At 46.1% G+C, this 12,219-nt stretch overlaps 1 protein-coding gene across 32 annotated transcripts in view; it reads left to right on the top strand.

The window, feature by feature from the left end:
• Window positions 1-12,219, top strand: part of LOC108151193 (ecdysone-induced protein 74EF) — a 125,764-nt gene that overhangs the window by 29,801 nt on the left and 83,744 nt on the right. The window contains exons 1-2 of one of the 32 annotated variants that reach the window (XM_017279643.2): window positions 7,135-7,363; window positions 8,945-9,260. The exons of 27 other annotated variants lie outside the window; for them this stretch is intronic. In XM_017279643.2, coding sequence (XP_017135132.1) covers window positions 9,249-9,260 — 12 coding nt within the window. In that variant the 5' untranslated portion in view covers window positions 7,135-7,363; window positions 8,945-9,248. Of the gene's footprint in view, window positions 1-7,134; window positions 7,368-8,944; window positions 9,261-12,219 lie in introns of those variants that run through there. 4 more of the 32 variants (XM_033387288.1, XM_033387289.1, XM_017279644.2 and 1 more) reach the window with 4 other exon arrangements.

The raw sequence follows: 12,219 nt of genomic DNA, 5'->3' as shown, positions 1-12,219 counted from the left end.
TTTGAATGAGCGAGTCCTCCTCCTCTCCACTCCAAACACTAAGCCATTTAATCACTTCACTTCACGGACTAGGCCAACTTTTATTGACCCCGCCGCAGTGCCCCAACTGGATGCCAGGGGCAAAGTGCAAACCTTTGTCGACAACGTGGCCCCCGCATCTATCCAAAACAGTAGTGATGGGGTGGGGGGGTGGCATTACAGACAGCGAGGCACAACCAAAAACAAACATTGCACAGCAGCAGCCGCAGTTTTCGGTTGTTCCCAGCAACACACACACACACACACACACACACGAACATGCACGCCGAAATGGGAAAAAGTGAATTTTGTTGGCCATTAATGAGTGAAGTTTTGAGCTAATGCCGCCAACTGAAACTGCCAACAAAAACGCACGCACACACACACGAAAACTAGCAACAAAAAGCTCTTAAAAAGGGATAAAAAAAAACAACAAAAATTGTGTGGATAATTGGATAAGCAGGCAGACCATCGGACCAGGCGACTACCATGCCTCCTTTCTCCACCAAAAGCACAACAACGATGCAGGAGGGTTCTCCTCCCTCTTTTTTTGGTGGGGGGTAGGGGGGGGTCCGAAAATTCAATTAGCGTTGCCAGAATTTTCACACTTTTACCCTCTGTGTCGTGTGCGTGTGTGTGTGTGTGTGTGGGTGGGTGCATTGATTATGTATGTATATGGATTGTATGTGCTTTGCGAATAAAGTTTTGATCCTGGCTATGATTTAGACAGGTTTCTGTGGAGTAGAGAGCTTTACGCCAATTAGGGCACAAGGCTATAAAACTTTGTTAATAGACGTGGGAATAACGGAACTCTGAAAGAATCATCGAATATGAATACAAAAATTATGAAACAGAGCACAAAATCAGGCCCAACCCATCGAAGTAGCAGTGGCCAAACCTCATCAAACCAAAGTACTCTCCAAAAAAAAAAAGAAGGATTTTAAACTATTTTTGTATAGACCATCATGGTTATTGGCCCGGACCCACCCCTTATATAAGCCACCGTGTCCTGTATTTAGTAGACTCCAACTCGGTCTTTGGCCGTTGGCCAAAATGTCAATTCCATTTCGCTCATCAGCATCATCCACTCGTTTTTGAGTTGTTTTCTTTTTGCTTTTTGTATGTGTGTCTGATTCGAAATGGCAGTTGTTTCTATGGCAAAAAAAAGGCACAGCGAAACTGCGGAAATTATCATAGGAAAAAGAGTGCAATATATAGATGGAAGGATGGATATGTTTGGTGGGTCAAAAGGATTGAAGGAGCAAAAGACAGAGAGAGAGACAGACAGACAACCAATGGAAATCTCTTGGAAATGGTTGGGAAAACTTATAAATTTTCTTTGGCTTGCAGCAAAAGGCAATCAAGATTTTACTCTTACTCTGTGTACGGGCCATGGGTGTATGTGTGTGTGTGTGTGTGTGTGGGGAAGGAGAAACGATGCAGGACGATATACAGCCTCTGAAATGGAGGCAGACATGCATGGCGGCATTTCCGGTTGCTTGGCACCATTAGTGCAGCTTTCCACGCCCCCTACTGGTGGCGTCCTCCTCCTCCCCGTTCGCCTGCCACTTCTTGTGGTGGTTCTGGTCTGTTCTGTGCTCCCTTTTTCCATCTTTGGCTTTTTGTTGAGATAAGCAGTTTTGCCATTTGTCCGTGCAACTTTTTCCGAAAACCTCTAGAAGTAAAAACTTGTAACCCCCCAACCCTGCAGGGAAAGTGGATGGGGCGGGGGGGAGAGGCGCATTTGACATGTGTTTGCTGCAAGAAGCTGCTGCGTCTTCCCCTCCCTTCTACCCTTGGGGCTTTACTTGCCAAGTTTTTCGGCGTCTCTAAGCCCTGTCCGTGCCCGCACCCGCCCCCTCGCCCCCACCCCTGTCCGAGTGTCTTATTATTTTGTTTTCATTTTCTGCGGCAGAGCCGAGCAAAGTTTCCAATTGAATTTTATTGCATCTCTTTGGAATTAAGTCAAAAAATTGTATAGTTTTTTTCTATAAATAGATGTTTATGTGGCCACCGGCAAAACAAATCCATTTCGGGTAGAAATTCCTCTTAGTGGCTGTCCTTCAGTGAGTGCCGCATCTCCATTTGACGGAGTGCCAGGCACTCGAATGTAAACGTATAAACAATGATAATTGTTTCGAATACTATTGGGGCTTTGTTTTCGAATGGGGCTACCATGCAGACCTTAGAGGGTAACCGAGGCATTCCACGGGGCATGCAAAGCCCCGCTCCACCACATGCCCCACATTCATGTTGCCTCTTTGGTCTCTGATTCATGTTTCATCTCTGTTGCTCCTTTGGTCTTTGTGTGATTTACACAAATCAAGAAATATTACATTACTCAAATCCGGGGGGGAGAGAGGAGACCACACACACACACAAACACACACACACACAGTTGAGTGAAAAGAAGTTTGTGTCAAAGAGTGTATGATGAAAAAGCTCAAATCTGGTAAATCCTTTTAGCATATTTTTTTGTGGTCCTACCAGGTCTGCCCACCGATCTTTCCGTCTCTCTTTCCGTTCCTCCCTGTCCCTGTCCGCCGCACTCCTGCTCTCCTGCTGTTTCGCTCTCAAGGTCTACGCCACGTAACGTGCTCAGCCTTTCTCCCACTCCGTCCCCGTCTCCCTCCCACTAACACACATTTGTCTGGGCTGCTCTTTGCTAATGGCCCTGCCTGATGACGCATCATCGCCGGGGCGTCCGTCCCCTGGGCGGTCCTGTCTGAGCGCCGCTCACAAATTATAATTGAGTGCATGGCGAGCGCATTGAACTCCTCCTCCTACTACCGGCTCTCCCTCCCACTCCCTCCCAACTCCCTTCTACCTACAACAAAATGTGCATACCATACAGAGGTACCCTTTAAATTCTTAGAGAGAAAGAGAGGGAGAGAGTTAAGGCCCAGTGAAGGCGCCGGTTTTCACTTTCGCAAAACACATTCCGACCAAATTGATGCTCCCGTTTTCGCAAAACGTAAAACGGCGACATTTCCCTCGCCGAAATGAAGAGTAAACGGCTTTCTATCCAACAAGACATATTTTAATTACAAAGGCATTACAATTACAAATTTGAGACCATTACCAGGTCAATCAAGCTTTTACCTCCAATTTATCGATAAATATCGGATGTTACCCATAACAGAGGCTTTTGTGCGCGCAATATACCAAATTATGCGCCTAACAGCACCAAATTATGCGCCTAACAGCACTTAATTGGGCACCTAACAGGCCATGAGCACCTGTTAACTGCTTGCCTTCTTTCCTCTCCACACATCATGCCGTCTTCTTCACAGCAAAACGGGGTATGCAACATTTTACCTATGGGATCTGCCGTTCTTGTTCCTTCCTTTTTTTGTTTGGCGTGCGGCAAGGGGCATGGCCGGAGACGACTCCGTTTAAATATTTTGATGCTGGCAGCAAACTGAATGGCGGAGCCAGGCCTGGCCTGCTGTGGCCTTTGTTTATGTTGCCGCTGCCGCTGCCGCTGCCTCTGTCTCTGCCGCTGTTTCTGTTTCTGTTGCTTCTCTGTAGCTTGTTGCCACTTGAGACGACGCCATGGTGGCAGCCACAGCGCCTACCCGTTGCCTCCTTTTGGGGCCATAAAAATTGTACGCCACATTTTGCCATTTTAATGAATGGTTTTTTTAATGCAATGTTTTTGGCTCGTTAGGGAGGGAAAATCAGCAGCAAACGGTCGGAAATATTCCGGCCCCTTTGCACGCCTTTAATTTATTGAGTAATTTAATGGGAGGCTGCAACAGGGCGTGGATACCCTCTACCCTCTACCCCGTATCCTGTATCCTGTATCCTGTATCCTGTATCCGTACTTGTGCCCGGGTAATAGATACTTTTAGGCCCCTGCCTGCCGAATGGCCAAAAGCTGTGCCTTTTTCATTAGACGCTTTCTCACTTCTCTTTGCGGGGAAACCTGCTCTTGGTAGAGGAATTTAATTAATGCAAATTTGATGGGAGCCGCACTCAAGGTCAATGGATGGAGCTGTTCCATAAACCTCCGATTAATTTTGGGTGGGGGGGGGGGGGGAGATGGTTGTGCCCCGAGGGTTAACAATTTGTGCTACAAATGAATGAGCACATGTGTTGCACGTTCCCGGAAACCTTTATCCTTTCGCCCACGCCCACACCGCGCCCGCCCTCTGCCCAGGCCCCAAAGGTGGGGTCGCTCCCTGGGGAATCCCAAAAAAGTATGCTACACATTTTTTTCGTACACATTTTTGTTTGTTGCGTGCGAGATTTTATCTCCATTCCACGCCATTTGCTTCTGCCCACTAGCAACCGCCCCCCCCCTACCCCCCGCACCCGGGCTGCCACCTTTTGTCATCGTTTCGGCCGCCCCTTTTCAGGGGGGGTGGTGGCGGGGCCCTTGGGCGCGATAACAAGGATCATAAATCCTTTGCTTCTTGTAAATGGCACCCGAACAGAGATCCTTAGCACGCCCCCCCCACCCCCAGCCACGCCACCCACTCCGCCCACTCGTAGTGGCGGTTTCTGTTTTGCTTTTGGCCATCGTTTGTTATTGTTTGCGGTTAGTTGCACGCCACAGCCATCGCCATCGCCACCGCCACCGCCACTGCCACTGCCACTACCAGCTACTCCCCACACACACACACACACACACACACACATACATCAAGTCAGGGCCAGGTCAGCCCCTGAGGGACGGGGGTGGTCCCTTCGGTTTACTCAAGTCGCGTCTTGAAGGTTGGGAGCGAAAGTTGAGAGAGAGAAACAACCGCAAGAAGCCACTAAACGGACCGTTTTCGCTTCATTTGCAGCAACTCAAAACAAACAAAAGTCCCTGAAATGCCTGGAGCCCTGAATAGATACCTCTATATGCACATACATACCTATAGATATTGCCACAGTCGATGCGAAAATGTGTCCATTCGCTGATGGGAAATTCCCACAGAGAATCGACGGTAGAAAGGCTGGGAATTTTGTTGGCTTTTCAGGTACTTTTTTAAGTGATATTTTATCTGCTTCCCTCTCTCGCTGGGAAAATCATAAACTCTCTGATATCTCCCTCTCCATTTATAACACTTTTCCAAAACTAATCGGCTGCTGTTCAAACTCTTCAACCCCAATGCAGCCCCGCCATGCCCCGCCATGCCCCCGCCATGCCCCCGCCATGCCCCCGCCATGCCCCCGCCATGCCCCCGCCATAACTGTTTTACTGCGACCATTGGAAAATGGAAAAGCGGTGGCAAAAACTCGCCACTGCTCTGCCACATTGCTCATTTTTCGGTTTTCGGTTTTCGGCTTTGGGTTTTGGGTTTTCGGGTGTGTTGGTGTTGTCGTTGGCGGCGACAATTTGCTGGCCAAAAAGGGATTAAAAAGTTGCCAGTGCGCTGGGATTTGCATTTATGCTGAGGCGGGGATGGGGGTGGGGCGGGGGCTGGGGGTAAAACCCCAGAAACATGGTAGAGACGTGTTGCGAGGAGTAGATCGAGCGGAGTGGAGTGGGAGGGGGAGTACATATAATGCCTTGGGGGTGGCCTTGGGGTGGACAGTGTGAAAATTTCTCACTTTCTCTGGTGACTCTTTCCCGCTGGCACTACCTTTCTCCCTCTTCGTGTCTCTCTCTCTGCCGTTTCTCTTTCGCACTTGTGGTTAGGCCATTTGCATTTCAAATCTCGCTTTTGCCCCACCCACACACAGCTTTTCCCCCTCGTCGCTGGACGAGGACTGCTGCCGCCTCCGCCCCCCGCCCCCCGCCTGCTGCAGGCCGTCATGTTAATAAGCCCCCACCAAAAGCCACATTGGCCTTCTGCACAGCCCCGCCCCCCCACATCCACCTCCTGCTACTCCGCCAGGCTCCATTTCCGTGCCTGTGTCTGGGCCCGGCTCTGTGGTCCTCGGTCCTCGGTCTCGTCCTGGTCCTGGTCCTGGTCCCGGTCCTGGCAACATGCGGCTAATGCAATCTTGACAAGCGATGTCCTGCACAACCGAAAATGAGGCTTGACACTTTTGATTTGGTTTTACGGGCACTCACAGGGGACCCCTTGCACCCCTTGCACGCAAAACGAAAGAAAAAAAAACCCAAAAGGATCAGACTGGACGGGCGATGACGAATTTTGGATACCTCCTTCTGTTTGATGAGGCCTACAAGAGCGGAATGGGATGCGATGGATGGATGGTTGGTTGGCTGGACAAAAGAGAGCTGATAAAAGCTGGCGGAAAGGAGACAGACAAAGTCGTGATGGCCAAAATGTGGCAGAAATGTGGACAAACGGGTGAAGAGAGGGTGGGGAGGGGAGGGTAGAGGATGAACGATGGGCAATAAAGGCAGTGAGTGATAGGCCAACATGAAATGCAGTGCACAGATGGAGGGAAAGTCTCATTAAAGGGTCTCGTGCCATCAATAATAAGGCAAAAACTTCAACTGTTCGTCAAGCTTGCTGATTTACGTAGAAAATTTTGGCAAAGACAGTGCAGATGCTCGAAAAAATTAACCAAAGCATTTAATATTTCCAATTAAATAAACAAATTTCGATAGTTTTACCGCCAAAATAGTCTACAGGCTGATTTAACATATTGCGTCTAGCAGCACGCTGTTAAAGTTTCGTATCGATAGAAGTATCGCAATATCGCGTGAAATAGCTAAACACTCTCACTCACTCTTTGGTGCGAACCGCATAGCATGTTGAGTAAAAAGGTGAGCTGAACCTGGGCCGTTGTCCATACCTTTTTTTTTCCTGAGGGCCAGCAACATTTGAAAAGCGGTCTTTCCGCCCCCATGTAAATCGAAATTTGTTCTGCCACGAAAAACAAAAAAAAAGAAACTTTTAAAAACAATCGGTCTCACAGATGAGCGATGCCAATATGAAAACGCTGACAAATTTTGAATTTGGCGCCTAGCTTGCACGTAACAGAGGGCCTAACATAGGGCCCTAAAACTTAACATAAGTACGCAAAAATGAGCTCTTTCGCTCTCTAGTGAGTGGATTCCAACTGGATTTTGGTTGCGATGATTTAAGTGAGTTTTTTCACTTTTCACGAAATGCCACCAAAGTATCTCCAGCAACATGAGGCACGGCATGAGCAGCAACATTCTCAAGCAACATGATGCACAATGCTCAAAGTATCTCACAGAAGTATCTCGCAAAAATATCTCACAAATTTTTCGGACGCGGACAAGGAAACAACAGAGATATTTTTTTTGTCGCATTTTGCGCCGAGTTTTCCCACAAAAATATCGAATATTATTGCAATAATTCATATAAATTCAGCATCCACGGTCGGCTGTTTTTTTTTAATCGAGCGCGGTTCGTCAAGAAGTAAATAAATTAAATAAATGAAATAATTCTCTCGTGCTTTGCAACAAGTCGTAGGTGCCGGGTCAGCGGGGATATTTCGGGTTTTTGCGGGCCACGCTTGAAAGTGAAAACATACGCACACGCACACATGTAACGACGGTACTAAAACAGCATCAAAACATACGCAAGAAATTCAGACTTCCCCCTCTCCCCCACCCAGCCCGTCTTCTTACTTTTCTTTGCTGTGAGACTGTGAAAAAGTGCAGTGCGAAAATGGATTTAGAAACCGCCAAGAAAAAGAGATAAACGAAATGAAAAGTTATAAATAAATATATATGCCATGAGGCGGCGGCAACAGCAACAACAACGGCAAAAACAACAACAAGAACAAAAAAGAAGAAGAGCAGCGGCCGCAGCAGCAGCAGCATCGGCAGCGGGACGGCAGACAGTCGCAGGGGACGTGATTTCTCTTGTGTTCTGCCTGTTCTTCATTCCCCCCCCCTTCCACCACAGCAGCCACGCCACCCCTTGCTGTTTGTCTCCCTCCCGCTCTCACTCTCTTCGCAACAGCATCCCGCATTTCATTCAACGGCGCACATGTTTTTGTTGCCGCCTCTGTCTTTCACTGAATTGAATTTTGCGCCTGCTGCTGCTTCTCCGCTGCTTTATCCTGTAATCCTTTTTGCTCGCTGCCTTCGTACTCAGTTCATTCGATTTTTCTCACTCGCTCTCACGTTTACTTCTGCTGCGGCTGCTGCCGCTGCCGTCCCGCAGCATCCCAGCACCCAGCAGCCAGCATCCAGCAGAGCACCCAGCGCCAGCAGAATTCTCTCTCACCCACACACCGACAGAGCAGAGGCGTGCACTCAGCTGTGGCGGCTATCTGCGTGTCTGCTTTGCTCTGCTCCCTCTTGCTCTTCTTGCTGTTGTTTTTCGTCCTCTTCTTCCTCCTTGGAAATACAATAAAATCAAGGAGTATCAAATAAATGTGCGCGCCAGATGAGGAGCAGGAGGCTGTCTGTCGGCTGTGATTTATGAGAGAGCGACTGAGAGAGAGAGAAACAATACTCTCCTCTGTCGCCTCTGTCGTCCGCCAAATATTCGACTGCTTCGAATTCCAATACGAATCTAAAGAAAGAACTGATGAAAAGCGCAATGATAAAATACAATGAATAAAGAGCGATCCTAAACGGAATAGTTTCTGGCCCACTGTACCGCCGCTGCTGGCAGAGGCATCTCTTTTTTGTCTCGCGTTTGCGCCGTGTTTTCATTTTCGTTTTCCGTTCTCTTTTTTTTTTGCGCATTTCGCTTTGGCAATCAGCTTCTGTTTTCCTTTAAACATCCTGCTGGCTGCGGGCTGCGGGTGGGTGCGGAGGACAGGACGGCCAGAATAGTCCCCAGAGCAACCCCTAACAAAACAACAAAATTTTGAAACACAATTTTTGTATTCCTTTCGTGTGCCGTGTGTTGAGTGTGTGCCTGTGTTGTCCGTCCCGCTTGCACGCACGTGTGCGACATTCAAATTCAAATTCGAAAAAAAACTAGTGGCAAAGCGGAAATAAAACAGCAACACCAAAGTTGTGTAAAATTGTGTAAAAATAAGAATATTTTTTTTATACATTTTTTTCCCTTCCTCCTTTCCCCAAAAAAAGTAAATAGAAACTACAGAAATAAGGCTTGAAAAAGAGCTACAAATTGTGCCAAAAATACAAGGAAAAACCAATGAAATTGATGCAAATTTTAAAGGAAAAAAAAGCATAAGTGAACAACCAGTAAAGTAATCAAGGAAAAGAGAAAAGAAAAAAAACAAAGCACGGCATTTGTTGAGCAGTGTAAAAGCGCGTATAGAAACCGAAAATAGAAGGAGAGGCAACAACATAATTCGCGACGCCAGTGTTCACATAAAAAGCCGTCAAGCTGTGGGGCTCAGGGCCATTTTTTCTTCCTCCGCAAGGAATGTATTATCCGGTAAGACAAATAGAAACAAACAACAAGAAACATTTCCCAGTCGTAAATATCCCCCCAGACACAAAAACAGAGAGAAACATCAACAAAAAACAGAAGCAGAAGCAGAAGCAAAAGAGAGGAGCAACAATGGCATTAAAAAACTAAACGCGGCTCAATTTGCTATTTGCGGCTATTGTTTGTTGTGTCCACTGTGCACTGCTAATACCCTGTAATCGACCCTCAGAAGAAGGGGGAGGGTTGGTTTGCCGGCGACTGTAGAAAATCAAAGCAGATGCTTTATTCTGGAATAAACAATGTTTCTCCGTTATTTGAAGAGTCTCCTCTGTTTAGAGGGGGTATATGCTCGTCGGGAATCATTCACTCTTTCACTCTTTCACTGTTTACTTTTTCTTTCGTTTCGTTGGCCGCGGAGTGTGCCAGAGAAGAGAGAGAGAGAGTGAGTGTCTTTTGTGTTTGCTTTACTCTCAATGGAAGGCAAATCTTGGCTCGCGCTAAAATCCTTATTAGACGAACATCTCTCACTCTCTCTCACTGTCCATCTCCCTATGCACGATGTTTGCTCACCTATTTGCTCAGACAACAACAAATAATGTCAAATTGTGTATATTCACACGTGTGAGAGTAAAACAGAAAAAAAAACAAACACCAAATCCACTTCACTTCCAAGCTCTCGCCTCAGACAATTGTTGACTTTGTCGAATATATGTTCATATATATACGGGTTATAAGGTAAGAAAGAAGGGGAGAGACGACAGACAATCCCCAATTTCTGCTGCTGGTAATTTGATAGCAAAAAAAAACCGAAAAGAAAAAAAGTGCGGGTCGAATTTGCGGCTTTCTGGATTGGAATTGTTATACCATTGGTATGCCCTTGAAAGACCAGGGTACTGCAAATCTCTGTTAAATGTTGGTATTAATTTCAATAATTTGACATGCCTTTAGAGGGTGATAATCAAGTCCGCAAGCTGAAAAGAGTACACTCATTTCGACTCCACTTGACTCTGGGTCTGTCTCTGTTGCGGTTCAAAAAGGTATTATATTTTTCTCATTAAAATCGGATATATATAGAATTCCATTCCCCCACAACATTATATAATTATCGCTTGCCTTTGCCTTTTCTCGCTTTGGATAATGAGACCCAATTTATTGCCAGATCATTTGATACCCTCAATGTGTTAACACAAGACCTGATTTTCGGATTCTCTGATTCTCCGATTCTCTGATTCTTTCGTTCTTTGACTCTTTGGTTCTTTGAATTTAATTCCCACGTCTAGCCGTACTAATTGATGGCTTTCTTCTTTTCGTTGCAGGTACGTTTGTTCGATATGCTAATATCAATGGGTAACAAAGCTGCTCAAGTGTCGTATGATTGATCAAAAAGTTGGCCTAGGGCCTGGATTTTGATGAATGGCTAGCTGGCTGGCTGGTGGAAGCGACCATCAAATGTTCAGGCTTAGGCAAGAACAAGTCTCTTAACTGGTTCTAGAAACTGGGTCTGACTAACGAGCCGAAAGGGCTCAAGCAGGTCTTCAAATGCAAGCATAATCCATGGCTTATGCCGGTCAATTTCATCATAGATAATACCTCTACCTCTACCTCTACCTCTACCATAGTTCGAAGCATACTGTACTGTATTTATATGTTATGCTTAAATCGCAAGCCAAAAAACACTTTGCGGTTAACTGGGCACGCACAATAGACTTCCTCTGATCTCTCTCTGTGTGTCCCCCGCAGTGCTGCCATTTTAGCTTGTTTTAGGCCATATATTCGGCACTTATCGAGCTGGAATTTCTCATTAAATAGTCAAAATTCATGGCATATTTTTTGGATTTTGTTGTGGCATAAAAATAATCAAAACTAGGTTTTTGCCTCAGCTATCAATTTATTTAAAAAAAAAACCCTAATCATTTTTAGCTTATTTATTTTCGGTCTTTAGCCATTATTTGGATGTAATCTAGCTTTTATTGAGCCTTAAATTCGGGCAGCACTGGCATCTCAGGTCCCCTCCCCTCTCCAGCCGCATGTAGCAAGTAGCAATTTATGCCAGCAAATGTCGACGTATAACAGTTTTATGCAATTTATGTGCAATTTTTCAATTGAGCCACAGACCGACCGACGACCGACGACCGACCAGAGGAAGGTTTCACTTAATGCGAGAGACTCTCAGGTTGCGTTGCGTTTCAGTTTTTTGTTTTATTTAATGCGAAATTGAAATGTTTGAGAATTGAGTTGTTGTGCTTAGAGCTCTGATGACAGCACTCCAGTCCAGTCCAATCCAGTCCAGTCCAGGGAACTTTTAATTGCAATTTATTTGAGCGACATTTGCGAAAGGCAATGCCGACACTGAACGATAGGAAAACTAGTATAGTTCCAGGAAATGTTGTACGACTGAAACTTGTGGAATTCTGTAAAGAATTCAGAAGCTAGCAGATAGTACATCTCTCAACTCTCATCTCTTGCTGTCTCCCTCTTTATGGCTGCCCTTTGGGGGCTATTAATTATGTTTATTTTGACGATGAAACCCCAACAACGTTCGTTTGAAGGTTGCTTGGCATCTCCAAATGAATTTCATGAACGAAATTACTTTCACTCAATTAGGTCTTGTTTATGGGCTTACATTATCCGAATCCGGCGCATGTGTCCGTCCGACTTTTACTTTGGGTAGATTTTCCATTTTTTCCATTACCCAAAAGTGCCCATCAATCCCTGCCCCTGCCCCTGCCCCGACCCTGGGCCAGGGCCTGTCCGATGATTGGGCCAGGTTCTAGTCATATTTCAATTTTCAATTTTTTCTGCCTTGATTGATGATGCTTTTCGGAATTTAGGCGGCTGCTTCGGAAGCCTTAGAAAGTTCTGGTGGTATGGAGGATGATGCAAAGTGTGTGTGTGTGTGTAAGTCCGAGGCCCGCATCTAATTGAGTCCGAGTCCGTATTTCCAGGGCAAATGATATGACAATTT

This window comes from Drosophila miranda, chromosome XR, assembly GCF_003369915.1.
Source record: "Drosophila miranda strain MSH22 chromosome XR, D.miranda_PacBio2.1, whole genome shotgun sequence".
Lineage (NCBI taxonomy): Eukaryota > Metazoa > Arthropoda > Insecta > Diptera > Drosophilidae > Drosophila > Drosophila miranda.
Note: the sequence above shows the minus strand (reverse complement) of the source record. Positions and strands in the feature narration are given on the sequence as shown.